The 26,496-nt window shown below is 35.8% G+C and overlaps 2 protein-coding genes across 5 annotated transcripts in view; both read right to left on the bottom strand.

The window, feature by feature from the left end:
• The window catches only part of LOC123531513 (uncharacterized), a 97,667-nt gene extending 93,667 nt beyond the window's left edge, over positions 1-4,000 (bottom strand). For all 3 annotated transcript variants that reach the window (XM_053518646.1, XM_053518647.1, XM_045312554.2), the window contains exon 1: positions 3,942-4,000. The gene's annotated coding sequence lies outside the window, so the exon portion shown is untranslated. The remainder of the gene's footprint in view (positions 1-3,941) is intronic.
• A 7,326-nt stretch (positions 4,001-11,326) lies between these two features.
• LOC123531357 (sarcoplasmic calcium-binding protein-like) overlaps positions 11,327-26,496 on the bottom strand; it is a 37,184-nt gene continuing 22,014 nt past the window's right edge. Inside the window, exons 1-3 of one of the 2 annotated variants that reach the window (XM_045312217.2) lie at positions 14,849-14,999; positions 13,868-13,978; positions 11,327-12,573 (exon numbers count right to left, since the gene is read on the bottom strand). In XM_045312217.2, coding sequence (XP_045168152.2) covers positions 12,135-12,573; positions 13,868-13,968 — 540 coding nt within the window. In that variant the 5' untranslated portion in view covers positions 13,969-13,978; positions 14,849-14,999 and the 3' untranslated portion in view covers positions 11,327-12,134. Of the gene's footprint in view, positions 12,574-13,867; positions 13,979-14,848; positions 15,000-26,496 lie in introns of those variants that run through there. The other variant, XM_053518645.1, reaches the window with a different exon arrangement.

The following is a 26,496-nucleotide window of genomic DNA, read 5'->3' as shown; positions in this document are numbered from 1 at the left end:
TGAGGAGATGTTGAAAATGTTTACGGACGCCGGACGGTGAGTGATCTTAACAGCTCACCCTGAGCCTTTGGCTCAGGTGAGCTAAAAATCCATGGTTGATGATTAAAGGTGAGACAGAGTCAAACAAAATGAGAATGCATGGAAACCAAATAAAAGTGAACATCAATGATTCATGCGGTAATATGTGTTAGAATACCCTATTGATTTTAGGCAATACCCAATTAAAACCAAAATGATGGGGTAATACCCAATTCATTCTGAAAGCTTATCTGTTGCTCTGGCTGTCTAGGGAACGACTGCAGTTCTCTAGCCACTGCCTATTTTTTATGAAATGTCATTGAAATAGCTACAGTTATGTGAGAAGTATTTCCTGCAGGTCTTTTTAACATGGCGCAGCGCCATGCCCCTTTTGAAGTGCCGCCATGCTGCCCTTCAAACTGCCCGTTTGCGCCATGTGCCCTTTTATTTTATCAGGCTTGTGTATTTACCTAGACAAGTGCCCTTTCAAAACCAGCCGGGTTAGCCAATGTCTGCGGGACATGTTCCGTGTATTGTACCGGCTTTAAACGTGTATTGTACCGGATTAGCGGCTTTGATCAACAGGCCGACACCTGGATGCATCGACCGTGAATGACCCTGATTAAGAACTGACAGGATTATTCAATCAATTACTGTTTTATGATACTTTAATTGGGAATAATAGATGAAAATTTGTTTTTAGCACGTCGGCGGTGAAGCTACATGTAGCCTTTTCTGACAACGAAGAACAAGAGCACCGCCTTGCGAGTGCAGACGCTCATCTGATTTTTTTGTCTCTGTATATTGTCCTACCATGATTTTCAAAGTCCAAAAAGGGCCATAATTTTTGCAAAAAGCAATGTAGAGTTATGGTACTTGTTGTGCAGAGTTAGCTTTTAATGGTGAATAACTGCTTCAAGTTATAAAGGAATAGCTTTGACTGAAACACTACTGAGTACTCAGTCGGAAGATCTAATGATTCTATACAGCCTGGAATACCAAATGCTTAGTAAATCCTTTGAGGATAGGTAAGGCATCCGGTAACTTGACAGAAACTGAGTTTGACACAAAGGTATTAGGAAGTGTCTAGGGGTACGGATCCGTACCTCTAGAATCTGATTCTAAAGGTACGGATCCGTACCTCTAGACAAGCCTGTTTGGGGTTTTCTAGGGGTACGGACCTCCATTTTTCTAGAGATTAAGGGTAATTTACATTTCAGATTTTGTTGAAAATGAAATAACAAATAACATTTCATCGAAATTCACCTTAAACTTGGATCTAACTGGTTTACAGATAACAACATTCATCCGATTTGCTACATTTTCTTTCGGAACGTAAATAACCGAGGAACACCAAATAGATGACGAGAATTCGAACTGGCAGAAAAAAAGATATAAAGATTATGTTGGGGAAAAACTATTTTTAATTGATAATTAACCCTTAGTGTATTTATATTTTTCACACATTTGGTAGCCGTTACGAGATACATGGGACGTTTTCACAAACAGTTTCTTTTACTTAATGTTGCTTAATTCATTATTAAACAATCAGTTCCGTGCCGATTATCATTATACCTTGTTAAATAACAAAATAAATTGGTGCATATTATTATGCCTAATTTATTTATGGCAGTGGCTAGGATTACGGTACTAGACACACCTATAGATGAGGATGAGGATAGGGCTAGGATTACGGGAGTATTTAAGAGGCATCAAATTTATGTTAGGACATGCATAAATGTTATTATAAACTAAAATAGGGTGTTTTTTTCATGCCTGCCCTATTATTTCGTGTTATCGATCAGCCATTTCGGGATAGTATAATCTCAAAGAAACAGGCGAAATCAACACCCGTATACATACGTTTTTCTGTCCAAAACCACACTAAATATATATATTGGCAGATAAACGAAGAATTATATATATATTTTTAATAATAGCTCAAAAATATTTTTAAAAATATTCATTACTTAAAATTTTATTTATGATTTGATTTTGCCTGTCACTTTAAATTTCCGCACAGATAGAATCAGGCGAAATCAACACCCGAATACGTTTTTGTATTTCGTTTCTGCTACCTGAGTGAAAAAAGTAACTTCACAACATCATTTATGCATGTCTTAACATATATATGATGCCTCTTAAATACTTCCGTAATCCTAGCCTATCCTTATAGATGTGTCTAGGAATACGGAACTTCCGTAATCCTAGATTCGGAGGCTAGGACTTCCGTAATCCTAGCCTATCCTTATAGATGTGTCTAGGAATACGGAACTTCCGTAATCCTAGATTCGGAGGCTAGGATTACGATACCGTAATCGTAGGCACTGCCTTTATTTATTTGCTGATCGTATTTCAAATAGAATTCATTTAAGGGATAGATCCATTCATTAATCTAGCTGTTATCAACAGTTTATTCCACAACAAAGTAATCGGCACGGAACAGTGTATTTATTTGGAGTTCCTCGGTTATTTAGGTTTTGAAAGAGAAGGTAAACAATCGGGTGAACACTGGTATCTGTAAACCAATTAGATCCAAGTTTTAAGTGAAAAGAAAACAAAGAAAAATATCAAACAGGGAATGCCACGCACCAAAAACGTAGCCTCCTCAAAACGAAACCCCCAGCACGCAGACGCGTGCACCACACACACTCAAAGCCAACACATAAGGACAAAACGAACAAACAAAGGAACACAGTGGGGCACCACCTTGAAACGGTCAGTGGCAAAAACACCACTGGGGAGCTTAAACCGGTTTATGGTGCACCGAACCTCACTCTTACCTCCACCATGTTCCAAAGACATGGGACAGTGTAAATAAAAGTAATCCCCTCCAGGTGAATCTCTTACACACGCAATGGAAACAAAAAGGCATGGCATGTAAAACACAAAAATGCCCGTGTATAAATATATAAAAAACAAACCTTAAGAACCAAAAACGTATGTACTCAATGCCTATTCAGAAGACAGAGCAACAAGAGAAACACCCTTAAGGGCCCGACGAAACAGGCCAGAAGACAAATATCAAAACAGTTCAGTCCTGGTAGGAGTTAAAAACTGCTTATCATAGAGTCCTCCCCCTCTTCCGTCAGACGCAATCAAAGAGGGAAGCGTAGTGTCCAACTGTAAACGGGTTGAACACTAAACATGCGGTATGTCTCAAAACAGCTGGGTCGTAACCTCTTTTAATAAAACGTTTGATAATCTTTCCAAATACATTTGGAAAATTACCGTGACCCAAGATCTTACGAAGTTTGTAAACCACATCCCCATAAAAAACGGGTTTAGAAATACCTTCTCGCAGAAGTGTCTTTAAATTACTATTGAATTTTAAAACTAAATCAGAATTACGATAATAAAATTTAGCAAAATATTTACGCAATTTGTAATAACGGTAGCCTTGCTGAAGAAGTTTACCTGTAATATATTGATTACGTTCATTGAAATGCTTGACATGACTACACGCTAGACTGGTTAAGACTTATTTGTTATTTCATTTTCAACAAAATTTAAGATATAAATAACCCTAAATCTCTAGAAAAAGGAGGTCCGTACCCCTTGAAAACCCCCAACAGGCTTGTCTAGATGCATGGATCCGTACCCATAGACATTTCCAAGGTATCATTGGATCAACCACCTTGCGGATGGTATTAAATTTGACAATACAATAAAACTTTATTGAACAGTGGAAGTGTAACTTAAAAAGAAGAATACGAGATTTTAAAACACTCAAGAAGATACTACATAACCAATACTTAATAAAATATAATTTATCCGAAACAAACACATCCGAAATTTAGTTACATTTCATCTATAAATACGCGGTTCTCAAACTAAATTTACACTCTGGAGTAGGAGTAACGAAAAATATAGAAGTATCTCTTATGAAAGTTATAAATAATATTGTAATAAAATCTGTATACATGTCAAAAATATGTCTAAAAATGTATTCTTCTCTCGTCCATGTTTTCCGGTGTTTACGTAAAACTTTCTGATTATGAAAATTAGAAACATTAAGGCCATATACCACCTGACAGATCCACGTGTACCCAAAAGCAGCGATATAGGGCCTTAAAAATTAAGAAATTAAACAAATCCTCAGGTCGTGATATTTCTTAGAGCTAAAACGTACTGTCCGAAAGAAAATAAAACAGGCTTAGCTAAAACATCTCGAAGAATTAAATATGCCTCCCGTATGCATCAAATTCAAACACTAGAAGTTCTACTCCAAGGTTTATTTTTTTGCTGTTTTGGGAACATAGCCTATACCCCAAAATTGGGAATTTTGACGCGGAAATGTTCCGAATTGGTAAATATTTAGTCCCATAGTCAAGTCGGTATTTTCTTCTTCTTCTTCTTCTTTTTGATACTACACTCCTTCATAATAATGAAGATTATGTGTAGGCGCTGGTGAATTTAAAATAACTAAAAATATAGTGTTTGTACACACGGAAATTTATAGTACAGGAGCTAAAAGTCTTCTTTTTTTTTGCTTTTTTTTCTTATACAACTTTAAAATAAAATATTTATACAGTAGAATGAATAGTTTTTGTTTAATTAACTATGGCTGAGACAACAACAGGCACAGTGACGATGGTCTTAAACATGTCAACTGTGGCTGCTTCATGAGCTGTAATAGGCAACATGTTCCACTGGCTAACAGTCCTTGGATAGAATGAAAATTTATAGGAGTCTTTGGATGTTCCAATGTGCCTGAATGTGTATATGCTACCATACCTTGTTCTTAAGCCTGTAGGGACCAATAAATTATTTTCAGGGTAAATAGCTACAATATGATGGACTATTTTATAAAACATGATGAGTCTTGCTCTAGTTCTTCTGATTTCTAGGGTTGGCCAATTCAAATTATTTAGCATGTCTGAGACCGAGCTAGTGTTATGGTAACGGCTGGTGACAAATCTTGCGGCTCTTCTCTGGACCCTCTCAATCTGATTTATATGATTTTTATTGTGTAGGTCCCAGACTGTCGAAGAGTATTCTAATTTTGGTCTAACTATGGCTTTATAGGCATGTTCTTTTACTTTTGAGGAAATAATTTTTAAATTTCTACGAAGAAAACCAAGTGACTGATTTGCCTTATTTGTAATGGAATTGATGCGTTTGTCCCATTTTAAATTATTCTGGATTGTGACACCCAAGTATTTTGAAGATTCAACTTTTTCTAAAGCATGATTATGTAATTTATAGCAAAACCTGATGGGGTTCTTTTTCTGTGTGATGTTAAGAATATTGCATTTATCTGGGTGGAAGTGCATCAGCCAATCCTGTTCCCATTTACCAGCAGCCATTACCATTATTTTTAATAGCCAAAAATCACCTTTAAACTCCACATTCTCCTTCAAGACATATCTGATAAAAAACAAAAGGCATCACATGAAGACTGTCAAAAATGCTAAATATCAATGTAAATGCTACTGATATAAAAAAAAAACTCCTACAAAGTCTTAACCTTCATAAGGCATGTCGACCAGGCTAGATCAAGTCCACCATTCTAGGAACTGTTACCAGTCCGGCTTGAAATTATCTTCAGAAATTCATTTATGAGGGATCTATACATTTCCAGCGGGAAAAATGCAAATGTAAACCGATTCAAAAGAACGGCGACAGGCCAAACCCAGCAATTATAGGCACATATCCTTCACACATATACTTTGCAAAACCCTGAAGCATATAGAGTATCCTCATCAACTTATCAATTACAAACACTTTATAACCTTAGCATTCTGTAAAATCTCCGACACGGTTTCCGAGAAAAAAAGATCCTCTGTGACCCAACTAATTATGCTTGTAAATGACCTTAAAATTGTCAAATTAGTGCACAACAAAGAAAAAGGGCTGACCTGACCCTATTTGATTTTAGTAAAGTATTTGATATGGAACGGGCATTACTACTGTTCATGTTAGGTTAACTTATTGTTACAAATAGTGGACGAAAGCCTTGCACATCACTATTTAAAACATTTTGTTTGATACATAGGTATAGGAACTTAACTCAGCTGTATGAAAACGACATACATTTATTGAATGACTTTGCGGTCAATAGTCAATACTATAAAAGCAAAATATTCAATTAGTGGCCTCCTTGCCGAATGGTTAAAATTGCTCATTTTGAATCACTTGCCCCTCACCGATGTAAAGCCTCACTCGGGGCGTTTAATTTTTTATGCGAGGAAGCAATCCAGCTGGCTTACGGAAGGTCGGTGATGAAAAGATGCACGGAGGGGCACCCGGGGTCTTCCTGGAGCCGCCATCAAAGCTGGAAAGTCGCCATATGACTTATACTTGTGTTGCTACGACGTTAAACCCAGCAAAAGCAAAAAGAAGTAAATGTTCATATTTTCTCTGTAAGTTTTGACTTTAGCCAAGCTAAATTTAGTGTTGAACTACAGACGGACATCGTCTGAGAGAGAAACCTAGATTCTACTCAGCATAGATCTTCTGCAGGGGCGAAGCATGGTCAAATTCAGGTGTATGTGGTGTCCAGTGGCATTCCAGCTTTGAACAGTTTGAAATTCTGTATCAACGTAGCTTCAATCTAGGCGAATTTTAGACGCAATGTGACGATTGATAATACAAATAATTTTGTTGCTTTTGCCCAAAAAATGCTCTATACATATGCTCTCACAAATCTAAAATAACAGAACATGTACGTACCCTACATGTATACAGAAAAAATATGTAGAACAGTGCTGGGAACGACAAGAAGTGAATACCTACAATGCCGAGCAGTACACTTACCAACTATTTGGAAGGTCGTGTGATTTCACGGATGATGGATTTCAAGCGTTTTTTTTCTTTCTTTCTTTTTTAATAAAGATTATATAGATCTATTTTGTTGCTATTTTGTTTGAAATGATGTTTTTATATAAAAATCAAAATTTATTTATTGTCGGAAAGATTCTAACAATGGTAACATACGCTATGTATAGCTTTTTATCAATATTCTTTTACAAATTTTCAGTATAAATTTCAGAAGTAGACACACAAAAAACTTTATTTTAGCGAAACTAAATGCATACATTTCAACGGCGGGGAAGCTGTTTTTTTTTATATAGTATTCCGATGATAATAATTCAACGGTTATGAAGCTTCTACCGGTCTGTGTACATTTACATGAGGCTACCATTACATATCCGTACTGTTCGTAGAATAACTCGTGATACTAAGGTACGTTTTAGTAAATATAGGCAATTCGGGTAAGTACGGACGCAATTTTACAACGGGAGATCAAGATCCAGCTACACGCAAGTAAATGAAAAGAATGATTTCAAACTCTTTTCCGGTTCATTCGGAAATATATTCACGCGCGTTTTACCGTTTACTCCTTCCATTTGGTTGGTCCAAGATATAGAATATGACGTCTTAAAGTAAAGTGGCAAAAACGGCAAAGTACGGACACGGCAGAGAAAGTTCGGACACAAAAAAGGAAAACTACGGACACCATTAAATAGTAGGGAAAGTACGGACACTTCGAGCTTTTTAAAAAAGTTGGACGATTTTATTTTCACCTTAACAATAAATACATTGAAGATCTATTTCATTCGTTACAGATATCATTTCATGTAATTCATAAGGAAATTTAATTGTAATTTCAATTTACGAACATGATAATTAAACAAATAAACAATTATATCTTAATAATGATCTTTTGTTAAGAAATTACATGTCTGTTGAAACATATTTTTACAACACAGCTTTAAAACTTTTCTAGTTAATTTATGAAGAATTTGCAATCAGTATGAGATTTTTTATAAAGTACTTTGTCTTTACTTCTCTCTATATATATGAAACTAACTCTATATAACTTTGAACATTAACCCATTTGCATTTAAAATCTTAGAAGCATCTTGTATGCGACCGTCATTGCAGAAGAAGCCAATGTTACATCTTTGGGAAGGACCAACTCCTTTTTTGTACGTCGGTTCAAATTTAGGCTTCAACATCAAGGGTGATTGTACAAAGTTTTTTCGAAAAAGTTCTGCAATAGCAACTGCATCTGATCGACGTAAGTATGCTACAGTGTCCTTGGAATCAGGGTACTGCAATATTGCTATAGCGTTTTCATCATAACAATTATCTGGTTCCGGCTTTGCAATATAGCCTTCGCCAACAGTCAATGCCCGGTTTCCATGGTGATGCATTCATACAGCTTGAACGGCATAAATTATGACTTTCCTCATCACCTAGGATAAATCGTAAACAGTTAAAGAAACGTTATCAAAGAATTTACACCGAAACACTGCTACAACTATGCACTATATATAGCCCAATTTACTTTCAAGACAATGAAATTCAGTTTAGTTACTAGCTAGCTGTGCTATGGTTTTCATATTCTACTTCATTTAACTTCATATGTATGCAGACTATGTTTCCTTTTCCTTTTTAACCCTCTTAGTAGGTAGCCTACTTTTTTCTTTCCTCTCTTATTTGTTTTCTTTTTCAGTTTTTTCGTTTTCTATACGTATTTTTTCATTAATAACATCTGCACTGGTCAGCAAGCGATGGTGAGTAATAGATTTTCTATTTTTATTCTTTTTACTGGAATGCTAACTGGTCGTGGGACGTAGGTTTCCTCTATTTCTTCGAATAAGCTTTTTTCTTTCTTTTCAGGGTAACTACTGGCTTCACCACAGAAACTGCTGTGTACAAAAAACTCATCTCCGTTTATATCTGTCAGCGGATCAGCCACTATATTACCGTCTGATATCAGCTGGAATAGTTGAGCCGGGTCGCTTATATTAAGAACTTCATCTGCACACGCTTCATCGTTCTCTGCCCGGATAGACCTTGTACCGTTATCGTTTGTTATACATTCAAATGCCACAGAAAGAAAAGGGTCAGATGATATCTTTGTAGAGTCATCAGGCAATGGAATAGCGGAGGCAGTGAACATCTCGTCTGATGCTTCTTCAGTCAGGTCGTGGGAAGTTTCCGTATCCAATAATTGGTTCTTTAGTTGTAATTCCGAGTTGGAAACTTCAGATTTCTCTGTTTTCCGACCTTTCAGCTGATCTAGCTTGTCAGACACCGAAATGCTGTTTTTTTCAATGTCAGTCAGTGGTTTGTCAGTTGGTTCACTTGGACCGAACATTTGATCGGGGATAGCATTTCTGTTTAAAGGAAATATGCCGCATGATCTGAAACCACTCTGGATATTTGAACTGGTTACTGCTTTATCCCATGATGTAGAAAACAATGCTGGAAAAGTCCACTTATTTATCTGGTTCAATGGGCTTTCCTGTAGGAAACTTGAACACACGTCATTATACGCCCTATTAAGCGGACCAAAAACAGCCTTATCTAACGGCTGAAGGGCATGGGTTGTATGCGGTGGAAGAGCCAAAATATGAATATTTTCTTCCATAGTTCTCATAAGGATCCCAAGAGTTTCATGAGATGAATGGCCGTCTAAATTAGAAGCTGGGTCCTCTCGGAACCACAAAACTCTAAAAATACTTCATTAAACCAACGTTCTCCTAGGTTATCGTCCATCCATCCGTTCTTTTGCAAAGCCCAACGTGTACCAATTGGGGCAGCGGAAGTATTGAATCCTTAAAGGGATCTTGAAGTTTTTCCCTTCACAACAAACATGGGTGGCATTCTTCTCCCAGAAGCGTTTACGCATGCCATAACTGTGATGTTTGTTGATTTTGAACTCGTTCTGCTCAAACAGTTTTTCTCTCCCTTCTCAGCAACAACGCGCACAGGATCATGTTCGAAATTCTTTCCCATCTCATCACAGTTCCATATTACCCTTGGATTCCCTTCAAGATTGAGACCTTCAACAACAATTGTACCTAAGTCATTAAAATAACTGTTAATTACTTCTCTATTCATCATACGTGCGCGTGTACTTGTCAGCTTTTCTGGTTTTCTGATGACTACATCCGGATGCCTGCGCTTCACTCCTTCCCACCAGTCCTTTCCTGCTGTAAAGTTGGTGTATCCCGATCCAATCTTCATTCTTCTGCAAAGAACGTTTGTTCTAGCAAGAACCTGCTTCCTGGTTAATCCAATTCCTCTCCTTGCCGCCATTTTTACCGCATCAACAATTTTTCTTTCTACATCTCTCGGAATATGCGGAGGGCGGCCGTTAGGAACATGTAACTCATGTTTACCGCTTATGCGGTCACCTATGGTGCTTTTTGGAACGCCATACATGGTAGATGCTTTCCGTATAGACATGCTGTTATCTTGAACAGCTTTCACTGCTTTTTCAAGGTCCCACTCTCTATAGTTTTGTGTCTTCCCTCTTTTTGTATATACATACTTCTTCGGCATTCTGAAAGACGAGGATTACAATGAACGTGCTGGATGTGAAAATACTACTACCACTACCATTACCACTACCACTATTACTGCTATCAAAAGCAGTCGTTGATGAAATACTTACAGTGCTACTATTAGAATAACTACTGGTTGCAATAATACAAGTACTACTACAACTACAGCAACTGCTGGCCTGTTCACCATTTCTACTACTAATGCACATCCTAGTTGATTGATAGTATAATAAACACATGTGCAGTGAAACTATGTTGTAATTATTGTAATTGTAATGTGTTTAAAGATTTATGTAATAATTAAGCTATCTTTATACATTGTGATTAGTTACAAACACTCGACGTATACATGTCTCTGCAATGACTGATGAAAAGAAATCATAGTGTCCGTAGTTTTTTGACATTAAAATAGTAGAGAAAGTTCGGACACTTTTTGTTTACTTAAAAATCTTCACTAATTTAGTATTTTTCGACCTGATTTTACAACAGAAACAAAGTTTAATAGTTATTTGAGCGTTTTAGCGTGTATTTCAAATGACAAAGAAAATATACAAACCTTTAATCGATGTTTTCTCTATACAGTTTAAATGTTCCCGCTTTCAAAGTTTTGACGTGACGGAAGAGGAAGTGAAGGTCGAGTACCAAAAGGAGCGTTGAGGCGTAGGCATCGTCCCTTTGATAATCGATGTCAGAGTAAGCACTTAAAAGCAACCTGAATAGGTTTGTCCGTTCTTACCCGTCAGTCCGTACTTACCCGGATTGCCCCTACGTAAGAGTAATAAATAACATTTTTGTAGAATATCCTCGGGACTATTAGCAACTACGGTTTCGTTTTAAAAATAGAGATAAAGCCAAAAATAGCATACTTTTATTTAAGTTTTGTCTATACAAGTTAATTTATTTTAACTCGATTGTGATGAAAGATTCAAGTTTATTTGAACCACTCTCGAATATTGGAATATTTCATATCCAGGACATTAAAAAGTAAGTAAAGAAGAAGAAACTGCGATGCATGCTGTCGATTTATTGTACATTTGAGTGTCATGATTATATTCAAATATAAATATATACATCATATAGTGTCATAATTGAGGTACGGTACTTCGCCAATACGTATTAAGACTGGCATGTACTTTAGAGAAGCTCCCGATGATAGACTGCTGGAAACTGTGTAGAGAATGAGAAAACTGTTCGCACTATAATGGTATTCGTAGTTCAATATTTGTTGATATTCTGCACAATTCTAACGTTACGGCTTAACGGTTTGAATGAAGAAAACAAAATGAGACTTTTGTTAAACAATTATGCACGGAAAGTTGCAAAATATTTACTCAGGGCACACCTACCTCTATGTACAGTTCTCAAGTTTCTTAGTTCAGGCGCCTGTGGTATGTAATTTGTATATATGAAAAATTTTGTGTACAAGTATACCGCTAATTATCAGTATGATCTAATGTGAAGTCCACAATGTATTATCCAGTCACATTCATGTGCATAATTACCATTTTCTTATTGTATATCATTCCCAGTCTCATTATATACTTGTTTACGACTCGTGTTTCAGACTTTGTATAAGGTGACATATAGGCCCACTGGGTCGGGTGTTAAAGTTGTTATAATTAACAGTCTTTGTAAATGTACATACGATATACGTGACACCATTATTAATGATATCTTATCTTATCTTTATATTCCAAAATATATTCATTATATATGATGCAAAATAAAAATGACAACAATTATTGCCATTGCTGTAAAAGTAATAGTCACTGTTTGATTTTGGCATTGCGTGATATCGTCGGGAGATGTCAGCTAAACGCCTGATTCGAGTCCTTGTTTTACCAGGTCTGGTTTTGAGCTGTCCTCGCACGTTGTGAACTGAACCATAGCATCCACAAAAACACTCAATGGAATCTTTCCATCAACAGGTTTGAAATTCTGGAAGAACTTCTTATCCAGCGACACATTGTCGTGACCCATTGCCCTAAATGCGTTGACAAACTCTTCCTCTGTTATACCCTCTCCACAAAGATCTATCATGTTAAACGCAGTGGTAAAATACTTTCTCCTTTTGGCGATGTAATTGTCTTTATCCGTCTTGAAGTCCACGTTCTGCATGTCAACAAATTCGTCTTCCGAAATAGGACCGGGTTTTCCATAGAATACATTTTCAGACAATAATTTATTCATGGTTTCTATGATCTGTTTCTTCCGTTCAGCATCAAGGTGATTGAGTATTGCAAATTTCTCTCTGAAAATAACAATATTATAACAGTACAGAATTTTGCAATGTGTTGCGAGGCAATTATATACAAGCAGAAAATAAAGCCGAACAAATGCGCGTGACATAATCTTTTTGGCGTCATTTTCGGATACACTTATAATGTCTATCTTACTTCGGACATCCAGTTTTCGCATTTAAGCGTTTGTAACAGGTTATCCGAGGCAAACTGCCTTTAATTATAAATCTTTATTGATCTTTATGTATAACGATTGGCAAACTGCCTTTAATTATAAATCTTTATTGATCTTTATGTATAACGATTGTTAAAAACATGGTGTATTGGTCAAGAGCGCGGAAAAGTCTTATTACCTTGGCGGCCTGGGTTCGATTCCCGGCTTGAGCATGCTTTTTTTCTTCTTCTTGATTTGGCATTTTTAAGATAGTTTAGAAACAAAATTTATGTTGTTATGTTCATAATATGACCAAACTACAACTTTAAAGAAAGATCATTTTAGCCTAAATCTGGGGAGCATTGCCTTTTAAGGTGTGTGCCTCCATTGTTTCATTTTTAACATCATTCTTACTAAGTACAGAAGTCTGATTCAGTGTGTTCTAAACTTTTTTCATACAAAGAACACACGACTCAACCAGTAATGTGTAGAAATGCATTCCGTACACTGCATTAGTCACATAGGTAAAATATGATATAAAACAGAAAGATTAACCTATATAAATTAACTACCGTCCGTTGTGTTCTTTGGATTTTTTTTCTTTTTACAGTCAAATCATTAATTTTCCCAACATTTAAAAATGAATAGAAGTATGAAACCTTCTTAAACAAGTGACTGAGTATTGCAGTGGCAATACAGAAGTCCCCTACTGGTGGTCTTGACCTTTAACCGGCAAGCATAGATCATGTGCTGACACATTATCTCATCACGGGGAACGTTTGTGTGTAGCACTAAGATAATCCATCAATGCATATAAAAGTTATGGAGTAGACACAGTTTTACTTAACATTTCAATAGTGACCTTGACGTTTGACCTACAAGCATAAATCATGTACGTATATAATCTACATATTGCCCTTTATTCACATATCAAGTTTTATGAACCTAGCTTTAATACTTTTGAGTAATTGCAGGATCCCGATTTGCGGACAGACAGACGGACGGACGGAGGACATTCATAAAGTCCCCACCGGTGTTCTACCGGTAGGGGACTAATAAGCTGAGAAACTTGCCGCTTTTCGCAAATAGTATACTGAATAGATTCTTCTGGTCTGCTATGATCACAGAAAAATAAAAACAATTACTCTTACTCTTTTTCTTTTATATCTTCTTTTGACAGCTGGCTTTTGTGCTTTGCATCATACACGCTGAACCACAATCTCCATTTGCTTTTCAAATAATCATTTGCCATTTTTGTTAACCTAAAATTAAATTAATATGAAGTATATTGAAAAAGGTGCGGATATTTTAAACAACAATCTCCATTTTACACCAAATACTTCATTCATGGCAGCTTTTGCGTACGCAAGCAACAAATATGTATTAACTATTAAGTAATTTGGTAACGCTTGTTTCTAAATGAAACTCATAAAATATGCTTTTCATTTTTCTAGTAAGGCGTAAAAAATTGTTTGTTTCCGGTATCCCGACCTACCTAATTTTTTGGGGCGACCCTAAATGTTTTTATGACATTGGAGAATATTTTTTCAACTATTTGATTAAACATGGTCAGTGATGTTAGAAATCAACTTACTAATGCTCAAAAAGCATAACCCCCTTATTTGTATTCATTTTTTGACCCCAAAATAATTTCCGAAGTCTTTTTAAAAAAAAAAATCAAAAAAAAAAAAAAAAAAAAAAAAAAATCCGACCAACCTACCCTAGTTTTTTGAGCATGTTACCGGAAACAAAGATTTTTTTAGGCCTAAAATAAACATGAACTGACTGCAACAAAAAATTATAACAGTTAAATATACTACTATCACCCACTATGAAAACAATAGTTATATTACATGCCTTTTTTGTAATTTGCAATGATCAATGGTCAAAACTTGGAGAAAAAGATGTGAAAACTAATTCCTAATGTAAATGGTGTGTCGGATCAGTACCGTCAGCCCTCTGACAATAATTCTAATTACACTGATAGCAAACCGTTTTATAAGTGTACATTACCTCTGTTGCTCCGTTGTCAAAAAAAAAGTTCATTATATTCAGATACCTATACATCAACGTTATGATGGAAACAGTATAAATGTTTTTACAAGGTGTTTTTAAATAAGAATTTTACAAACCTTGCGTGTAGCTCTAAAATCACTTCTGAATGTAGCAGCCTCCAAGGTTGATATGTTTACAAACTTTCTATTCCCAGATGTACTGAAACTAGGCCATGCTTGTAATTAATACCGAAAAACATTAAATTTTGCTACTTTCGCACGTTTCTGTTTTACGATAAATTCAAGGTCGCTTTGTCCAAAATATAGGCGCAAATAATACTTTATCGTTACCTGGTTTAATATAAACCCATAATAAGATTACAGTGCCCATCTAACCCTTACCCTGCTAAATTTCTACAATGAACTTGTCCATCTTTCAATTTAATTTGGATGGTACCGGCCATTAACTGTTAAAAGGGGTGCTTACCGAAAAGATACTGACTGTATGGCTAACAATGCACATCTTGATCAGACTGCATGGATGTGCAGGCTTTAGTCGCAAAGGCTGAATCATTCGTGTCCAGCACGATAAGGGTTAATATCATATGCTTTAAGCGCGAATATTTTAGAGAAAACACGTCTTAGACAAGCATGTAAACAGTTTTCAGCCGTAAGTGTCGAACTGTCAGGGGTCTTTACAAATTTGCAAATTGAAGCGCTAGAGTTGAAGTTTCAGTTGTAGAGTAAAAATCAGTTGAGTAGCCTTAACTTTGTAATACATGCATCCGTTGAGTTAGCGTAACGTGGAGCTGTCATTTTGGCAGTAGCCTCGGGAAAATGGAAAAAGTGAGAAGAAAAAACGGTGCGGATTGCACATATATTTGAGTTTATTTTCCGATTTTACAGTGTTACTAGAGTAACCGCGTGTAGCAGTTGGTGCAGTCATTTTATTAGTAGGGTGTTTTCTGAAGCGATTCGTCATGAAAACTGGCAAATTAAGCTTATTGCACATGTGTTTGTGCCATGTGGCGGTCGTGAAAAATCTGTCAGACTGTTATAACTTTTTTACAACGTGCGATTTAAGTGGATTTTATGACAGAGATTTTTATCTTAGAGGATTCTAACAACTGATGTCAGTCTACTTTTTATTTTGTCTTGTCTCCTTTACGTGTTGCAATTTGATAGTAAGCGATAGTGCATTTTTTTTTCTTTTTTAAAAATAAAAAAAGCAGAAATCATCATGACTGAACACTGAATACATGACAGTACGCATTATTACAATGGCAGACAGACTAACGAACTGCTTGAAGGTTGATTACAGCCGGAGACTTTCAACACTTGAAATAATTTCCACTTACATTTCTTCTCTTCAGAAGAAAATGCTACTTTTAAGTGTGTCAAATAACAGCATTTTCGCGCACCTCTTTCTGCACGTACACAAAAACTTTTTTAAACGGCTGAAATAATACTCTCCTTGGTAAGATTTTTTTCAGGAACTTAAAATCGTTTACAATGCAAATTTACTTAGATAGTAGTTAAATGCATTTTAACTTTCTACATGCTTTCACCATAAATTCAAGATTAGTAAAAATATAAAATGTCGTTTTCATAATTTCTGGGAAATCTCTGCTATTCGCCGTCTGTTTCGACGAAGTTTTATGTATAGGTAGGATTCATACATAACACGCGAATATGAATTATCCTACCTCCTTAGGCCTAAAAAAATTCTTTGTTTCCGGTAACATGCTCAAAAAATTAGGGCAGGTAGGTCGGAAAATTTTTTTTGTTTGGATTTTTTTTTATTAAGTGAGACTTTTCGGAAATTATTTTTATGTCGAAAAATGAATACAAATAAGGGGTTATGCATTTACAGCAATAGTAAGTTGATTTCTAACACCACTGAACATGTTTAAAGCATAAAAAGTGAAGTTTTGCAACTTTTTTGTTAAAAAGTTGAAAAACAAATTCTCCAAGGCCATAAAAACATTTAGGGTCGGGCCAAAAATTTAGGGTAGGTCGGGATACCAGAAACAAACATTTTTTTTACGCCTTATTAACAACACGGTCTTACGAAAAGGACACTGATGCTGATAAAACAGGTCGAAATATGAATCCAAACATACAATTTAGGCTCTAGATGTATTTTTTTGCCAGTTTTATTATGTTCCCACCCTTCAAAGAAATAGGGGTATATTGTTTTGCAGATGTCGGTCGGTCTGTCGGCCGGTCGGTCGGTATGTAGACTAATCGGTTTCCGGATGATAACTCAAGAACTGGGTCTAGGATCATCAAAGCTGATAAGAAGGTTGGTCATGAAAAGCAGTTAATCTCTATTGATTTTGAGATCAGTCGGTCAAAGATCAAGGTCACAGTGACCCGGAACAATTAGACTGCTTCTGGAGGATAACTTGAGAACGCTTGGGCTTAGGATCACAAAACTTAAGAGAGAGATGGATCATGACCAGCAGATAACCCATACTGAATTTGAGCTCAGTAGGTCAAAGATCAAGGTCACAGTGACCCGGAACAGTAAAACAGTTTCTGGATGTAAACTTGATAACGCTTAAGCCTATGATCACGAAACTTAATAGGAGTGTTAAACATGGCCAGCAGATGGCTCCTATTGATTTTGAGATCAGTAGGTCAAAGGTCAAGGTGACATTGACCCAGAACAGGTCTACGGTTTCCAGATGGTAATTCAGGAAGGCTTGAACCTAGGATCATGAAAGTTGATAGGGAAGTTGACCATGACCAGCAGATGAGCCCTACTGATTTTGATGGCAGTAGATCAAAGGTCAAGGTAATAATGACCCGGAACAGGTAAATCGTTTCCGGACGATAGCTTAACGCTTGGGCCTAGGATCACAAAACTTCATAGGGGGATTGATTATGACCAGCAGATGATCCCTATCGAGTTTTAGATCAGTAGGTCAAGGTCACAGTGACCCGGAACAGTTAAACTGTTTCCAGATGATTTTTTTTTCAGAACGCTTGGGCCTATTATCATGAAACTTAATAAAGAGGTTAATCATGACCAGATGATCCCTTATGATTTTGAGGCAAGTAGGTCAAATGTCAATGACATATTGTTACCCCATTTCCGGACGATGACTTGAGAGCGCTTTGCATAGGATCACGAAATTTGATAAGGAGATTGATAATGACCATCAGATGACCCCAATTGACTTTGAGCTCAGTACAGTGTGTGTGTACATACCACGTGGTTTGTGACGTCATTTTCGGGTATTACGGCAAGAAAATTTATAAACAAATCCGTCGATTCAGAACTTAAAAACACCATAAGTATTTCATTTTTTCACCAATTTGAATAATTCTTTTACGAGGCTCAAGCCAAGATAGTGGGCTATAAACATAAGACAAAGTTTTTCTGAAATTCTAAGCAGCTTTTGCAAAGGTCGGTTCCAACCCTGAAATTCGGCAAATTCTTGGATGGTAATACGGCAAGAAAAACCAGTATTTTACAAAATAATGCGGGATTGCTTTTCTTTACATTGTTGTGCCTTACACCGGTGTTGATTTCGGTTCCAAGAAGGCCAGCGGACCACATTACTTGACATAAAATGGTAGGTTCCTCTGTGAAAACATATGTCTTCGGAAAATGCTAATACGGCAAGAATGATATGACTGCAAGCAGATTCATGAATATGCCTATTGGTCCTTGACGAACAGTTTCGCGAATTATTGAGTTTGAGACTCGTTTCCTCATGTTTAATACCTGTTTGCAGATTTCTTTAGCTTCTATTCAGATAAATTTCGGTATGATGTGATATGAAAGAACGGCTTTTTTTTCATTTTTCAATGCTTCTTAAAGATCGTTTAGTAGATTTTTTTTTCTGTTTCATTACTTGTTATCTAATTAGAACTTTCAAGAGAAGTTTTCTAATTTCTACTTTATTTATAGTCTCGAGAGGTATCTTATAAATGAGTCCCTATGTGTCTATACTGTTGCATCCGCGAATGCTAACAACCATCTTAAAAGGGTCAAACTGCTAAAAAGTCTACAAAAAGTGTTTAAAATTGAAAATATATCCTACATACTCACATTATGTGTTTACTTATCAATCATTAGTGATAGCTGGGCCTCTGAACAATGCCTATCTATAATAGTGATTGATAATGTATCGAAACTGTATTTCGAAATAAGTCTTTGAGATTTCGAGATTATGGTTACACACAGAAATTGAAATTTTCAATAAAGTTACTTATTTTAATAAAATTAACGCATTACACATTAAATTATGACAGAATAAGCAGATAGCTACAAATTTTAGAAATTTGTGAAACGTTTTGAAATGTAAAACATAACTACGGTGCCCCTAAAGTGACATGTTACACACTTTTTTTCCACTTAGGTAATGTGAGACTTTTTTTTTATTTCGTTTAAACGAAATGATTTCGTTTAAACGAAATAAGTTATTTCGTTTAAGGCATGAAGGGGGCAATTAGCCGGATATGCCTCCGTGGTCCACTCGAATGTAGTCCATATCAATATATAGTGCAATTTTCCCGCCTAGTAAAGGCCATTTTCATGCCAGATATAAGCTTTATTGATGCTTGATCGTAAAAATGAATGTCCGCAGATGATTTTAAGCTACGTTATATGCTTCAAAAGTTGATTTGAAGCTGCCTTGTAAAATGAAAGTGAAAGTAGGTATTTCCTGATGTCTACCTACGCAATATTAGCGTTTTCATCACATGTCTCAGTCACGTGACCATGGTTTCACTGCATTATGGTCAACCCCATATTTTCTGGGTATATTTTGATTGCCTAAAGACAGACCTTCAAGACAAGGGTGGTCTCACAGGAAGTGAAAGGCTAGAAATCTTGATAAAAATATGTTATAAGTTGTTAATTTTATATAGAAAATAGTAGCGGAGGCATTTAATACCATCATACCTTAAACGTTTAAACGAAATGATTTCGTTTAAACGAAATAATCATTTCGTTTAAACGAAATAAAAAAAGTCTCACATTACCTAACTGGAAAAAATATGTGTAACATGTCACTTTAGGGGCACCGTACATAACAGTAAAATTGAACAATCATTTTTATCAGACCTAAGCAAGCAATGGTAACACAACAAATGCAAAAACTACAAAAGGTCACCAAGCCAGCTTTGTAGTTTCCATACACGCAAGTAACGCAACGACATATTATACACATTGAAACTTAGTAATCGACGTTCATAAATGAATTCTGTGCAGCATCCTTTTGTGATAAATTTGTATTTCAAAATCATCTTTTATTCAAACAAAAATTTCACTGACGATGGGCAAACTAGCACATAATTGCGATATAAAACAATTGTAAGTGCAATTTGTCGTACCGTCCATTAAATCTCAGTTTGATCAATGTAAACCATATAATTATTAATAACAAAAATATACATGTGTACTTCTAGTATGTCATACTTGAGTGTAAAATGCAGATGCACCTTTAAAAAAGAAAAACAATATACAAAACGTAATGTGTTAAAATATTTTCTTAAATATTTGGACACTTTCAACGCGTAAACCAACGATTCAAGGTCAATGTAACATCTTCTTAATACAGGTCATGTCATGAAACAGTTGTTTACTAAGTTATGACCCTAGTTGTGGTAAGGATCGCAGTCATTACTGAAGATAACTTGGGCTTAACATAAAACTTAAGAATTATATATCCAATCATATAATGATGAATCCAGAAAGTGCTAGAACTTTATGTCCTAAAAAGGGGACATAAAAGTAAAAGTATGAAAAGAAAAGAAGGTTTATCCTGTTCGGTAAACGTAACATTATAAATTTGAATTTTCTTAACATTTTGCATAATCTAATATCAAAATTGTACAGTATTACAGGCACTATCAAACTCTTGGTAGTGTCCACGTCTGCGTGCTATGCGTTTTTGGAACGTGATATTCCCTGTTTGATATTTCTTTGTTTTTTACACTAAACGTATAAGAAAACTCAGTAAATAAATGAAAATATGCTACTTTTATTAGTACCTAAAAGGAACACAATCGTTATAATGTTTGTTCCTTTAGTTTATCTGAAGAGTACGGATTACAAAAAAGAATTAATCACACGTTGTAGGTCTGGATTGCAATATCCGGCACTCGGGTAATTCTTTTGTGTAAACTGTACAGAGCATCGTTACCATCTAAAAAGTTACCCCTGAGCCAGATATGTCCATCTGCACCTACGATCAGTGAAATAGTCTTGTAATCTGGCATCAAGGAGAAGAATCATACCAAGGAAAATGAAAACCCGTTCGTTCATTTATAGCTGTTTTTTCTTTACTGTCTCAAATTAAGATACCTGCGGGCACATGAAAAGGTTTCAGATAATGCCATACTCAATACTAGTTGGAAGGAAAACTTGATTTTAGAAGGAAAACAACTATAAGTATTCAAATGAAATTAAGTGTGCTTTAATGGTAAATGTGATCATGTTAACGTAGATCATGGACGACATTTTAAATAAGAGATAAGGCCCGGCAAACAAATAAGACATAGAACGGTATCCACTTGATAGCGTTGCGTAGCGACCCTCTCGAAACTGCGTTGCGTTAGGTTTTTGGCCAATTTTTCTGAAAGAAACCCGAATAATTCTATGAAAATACACATGCTTTGTTTTAAAAGGTAGCCCTTTAGATAAGAAGTGTTTTATTAATTACTTGTTTCCGATATAAGAACTATATATGATGCGATATTGTCAAAAACTGACAAACCTTTCTTTCCCCCACCGGACTGCCGAGAAGTGTTTGAATAAACGACACAAATCTCAGCTAAATGGACATATGTGCTAAGAAACGGAGACATTTGCGCTCCAGTTGCATCCATCGTTTTAATTCAATTTGTTATATAACGGGTAGAAATTCCTTTATACCGTGGCTGATTCGGACCATGGCTTGATTTTAGAAGGAAAACAACTATTAACAGTTAATAATCAACATTATTTTCTGAAAATTGCTGAATCATCCAAAATTTATGGTCATTATTGACGTAAATAAAAGTTTGTGGTCTGAATCAGCCAAAATATATGGTCATTATCTACTTTTATTCAAAGTATGTGGTCCGAATCAGCCAAAATATTTGGTCCGAATCAGCCATGGTCCGAATCAGCCACGGTCCGAACCAGCCTGTTTCCATATCGATGGAATGTAAGTACATTACCCGCACATTAAACACTAACATATCATTACATAGCTCGAAATGGCGAACATTGAACAATCTTCTGATGAGCGATTTCAGTGACTCTGACACAGAAACAGCGTATGAAGGTGAAAATTCTGAAACGGACACAGCTGACGATTCTGCAACAGATACCGCGGACGAGCCGGAAATGTAGTGAATTGTAAATTGTATTGATTAAAATTTAATTGATATTGAAAAAAAAAGAGAAATAAAATAGAAAAAAATAAAAAAGGTAATACACGTAATAAGAAAAAAAATAATAAAAGAGAAGACCAACTGAGAATCAAACTGAAATAAAACAAATAAAGCAGGGCTACATTAAACATTTCCTTAGAAAATAAACCTCTTGCGAGTTTCGAACTCGTGCTATTCTTCGCACTGCATTTGTAACCGATAGCTTAGCCACCTGAACTATTTCACCATTCAAGTAAATGCATATTTTTATTTGACAAGTATCATAAGAATGCCTATCTAATTTACCGTGATAACTGATCAACCTAATTTATCTTTCTTAGACTCGCCTGACATTTTCGCGCCATTTTCATTATCGTTCGCCGACTGTACGTTAACAAATATTCAATACATAACAAAAACAATTGCAGCCACATTATAAACAAAAGCATTATGAGTAAGCTCGATTATTTAAACTATACGTCTAGACGTCTATTATGAACACCTGTGTGCAGGGCAGATCCATTTACCATGATTTAACATACTGTGACATTTTATAGATGTCTTAACCCTTGTGCAAAAGACGTAAATTATGGATTTATGGGTCAGCAACTAATAGACGTTATACGTCCATATTACAGCTTGCACTCGCACTAGTTTATTAAAAGGCCAGTAACCAGCAGCTTTCGCTGAAGACACGTAACAGACGCACCACAAAATAACTGTATTCTTTGGTATTTCCATGATGGTAATTATACAGGATTTGCATGAAAAATGAGATATACAAATATTTAGTTACAAATTGACAGTGATATATGTAACTATAAGTTCAAGTTAAGTGTTAAAATAAATGTCTTAAAATTTCATTGAATTGTAGCAAAGACCTTCCTGATTGTAGCAATATGTGTAGGAATCAGTGTATTTAGTTTATTTTCAATCACATTTTCGGGGATATAAACTAGCTATTTCTATGGAGGGGCCTAGACTTTCAAAAATAAATGTTTAACATTAGGTATATGGGCATTTTCTCCAACAATTTAGGAGCCCAGCCCAAAATCTAGGGGCCATGGGCTACTGGGCCCCTGCTAATTTATATCCCTGCATTTTGTTTCTTCAGTGTAAGATAGTTATTCATCTATATTCTTAAAACTATGCTGAAGAGAAATTGACTGAAAAAGTTTGCAGATGAAGTTGTGAAAACACATTTATTCAGGAAGGGCCTAAATTGTGCACCTGAGACCTCCACTTTATTGGAAGTTCTAATAAACATTGATAATGTAGCAGTTGAGTAAATAAGTTCAGGGTGTTTTAAGACAATCCGTCAAGTAATTATTAGTTACTTGTATTGGAAAATAAGATTATTATATTGTTTTGTCTATGACAGAAATGAAAATCTGTCAGTCGGTTTCATGTTAAAATACTGTGCTATTTCTTAAATCTAAATCTAAACCACGCAGATAAAGTTTCCATTTAATCTTACTTAATCTTACTTCCTGTGTCTAACAGTTTTCAAATTTCTAAGAAATTTTGTGATATTGAAATGGAGGCCGCCTGACCGTCAGTCTGTCTGTCTGTCTCGTGTTGTGGACGCAGCTCCTTTACAGTTTTGATATATGCATGAAAGTGTTCAATGACTTTAGCTCGACTATTTAAATAATAGGTAGATCTGCTGCACTCACCTTTCGTGCCGTCGTTCTGGTTTAGTTTCTTTGTAAGTTTGAATGTCATTAACCACTTCGTGGAATTACACACTTATTCACTGAACATTATGATCGGACGTGCACTGCCAAGGTTCCACAGCTTCATTTTTGACACAAAGTTATGTCCCATTTTTCGAATTAACAATTTTCGTTTAAATTATTGTATGTAAGCTGGTATCTCAATAACCAGCAGTTAAGATATATTGACACTTTACATACTTGTTCACTGTGATGATCTGACATGCAGTGCACGCGTTTATAACTATTTCTGGCTTTTCTCAAAAGTCTGTTCCTTTTTATACCTTTTGGCTAATTTTGGATAAGTTTTGTATATAAGCTGGTATCTCATTTAGTATCATAACACGAGAACATTCAATGACTCTTAATTACGTTCTAGCAAAACTTTGGTCCTTTATATTTTTATTTATGTCACTGTATTCATTCATTTAACTTCTTTATGTGACATGGCTTTTGAATTGTCGTTGTCGACTGTTGCTGTCCTCCAACAGCTTGTGTTATTGAGCTATGGCTCTTTGTTCCGTTTACTTAGATTTTACCTGACACTTACCAACGTTGCAGAAACAAGTCCTCCCACAGTTTTTAAATCACAGCGTGCATTTCTTATTGTATGAATACGTGTAAAAGAAATGTAATTATTTGTTTACAGTTACCGCCAGTTGAAAAGGAACTTGAATCGGTTAAGATTGAAAAGACGTAAAAATTGGGACCGCAGACAAGTGGAAGTGGCAATTCAGGTATAGTCTTATATTTAAGCTGTTACAGTCATTTCGGTAGTTGTATACTCACACTGGCCATAGCTTACGCAGAAGCGGTGGTTCCAACGCCGCGGCGGTGGAGGATTCGTCGCAGAAGCGGTGGAGAAATATGGCCGACTGACTACATTTATGCTGTCATCGGTAAGTTTTCTAATGAGTGTTTCACGTTTGACTGAAAACAACCAGTGGGACAGGAGCCCACATGTGAACTCTTCCAACCACAAACACTTTCTTAGTGCAATAAGGATTGCCGTTTTTGTAGAATTCCCATTCAAAATAGTAAAATCTTGTACAAAACGACCCCTGAGCACGTTTGCAGCAAATCGTAAGTACGGCACTTTCAAACAAAAACGTTTTCTTCGTAATAGGTGAATTTTTATTACAGGCATATGAAAAAATCGACCAAAAATGATTCCAACGCAGTGTACGGTGGGTACAATTGCAACGCATTACGGTGGATCTTGTTTCTTTAATGATCGTTATACACTTTTAACTTAAATAAACAACATTTTCCTGGGATTTTGACTGGGGTAGGTCCATGAAATCACTTTGACATCAGACAGCAATAGAAAATGTTTAGTAATAATATACTATTGATTTGCACTTCCGTTCTGTTGAATGCATACACGAAAAGCTTTATTTTAAACCATAATTATTTTACTAAATCAACTGCCAAATTATAACGCCATGTTCTTTCGTACTGAATACACCTCAATTATGATTATTCATATTAACGTATGAAGATTTTCTTCATTTTCCTTTTCCCTTATTATATACAAAATATCAACGGACAATATCGATTGTTTGATTAAATGCTTACCACCTGCGACTTTTACATCATAGAACGGACAAACTTATCTAATATACAAACTGACAGGGTTTCTGCTGTCCCTTATTTTTGTTTTGGCCACATAATATCGAAGTCGCGTACGCATTGGGGTGGGGGGGGGGGGGGAGTATTCTCCAACTGTCATTTTATAGGTTTTTAATCATGTTTTAGCATATTTAAGTATGTTCCCAGCTGTAATTTCTCTTCAGTTGTTATAATAAGAATAACTGAAATGAGTTGATTACTTGTCGTCCTCTTGGCAGTAGAACAAGGAGTTAAAGGTCTCTTAATATGTTTGATTGGCGCTGTGACAGTTTTCAGAGGAGAATGAAGTTTTTGTCTTTCAATGTTAAACTTAGCCTTAGAATCATCAAGATAAACATTACTTAAGATAAAGCCATGAATGTGGCGTATGGTGTTAACAAGCTTTTCCTTTGATTTGACCTGGTGACCTAGTTTTTGACCCCACATGACACAGTTTCGGACTTGACGTAGAGATTCTTAAGATAAAAATTCCGTGCACAGTGTGCCTAATCACGTGATCGCGCTACGTAATTTTGAGTAGAAAGGTAACAAAATATTAAAATCAGGGCGTAAGTTTTTTAATCTATATATTATGTTTATATCATGCATATGATTCGAAACCTATTTGAAAGTGCTATCCCCGGTACTACGATTTCCCCACCAAAAGCTTTTCATTTTAATGCTATTCCTGTTCTATTGACTTAAACATTGTGCGCATACTGTCGAAAGTGGTTAACAGGAATAGCGTTAAAACGAAAGGTTTTGGCGGGAAAGTTGTAGTACCGGGGATAGCACTTTCAAATAGGTTTCGAATTATTAACACAATATATTGAATAAAAAAAACTTACGCCCTGATTTATAATTTTTGTTTACGTTTCCACTTTAACTTTCGAGCTCAAAATGACGTAGCGTGATCATATGATTGGGCACACATATGCAAGTTTGTATCAAAACCAAGCACAAATGAAACCTTATATGGCTGAGAGGGCTAAGAATAGAAAATTTGCCCCTTTCAGTTTTTCTTGAACATATGATGGAATCTAGCTGGTTTTCAATAGGAACCGAGGTCTTATTGTGACTTAATTT

This window comes from Mercenaria mercenaria, chromosome 11 (genome assembly GCF_021730395.1).
Source record: "Mercenaria mercenaria strain notata chromosome 11, MADL_Memer_1, whole genome shotgun sequence".
Lineage (NCBI taxonomy): Eukaryota > Metazoa > Mollusca > Bivalvia > Venerida > Veneridae > Mercenaria > Mercenaria mercenaria.
The sequence above is the reverse complement of the archived record's forward strand: the minus strand, read 5'-3'. Positions and strand labels throughout refer to the sequence as shown.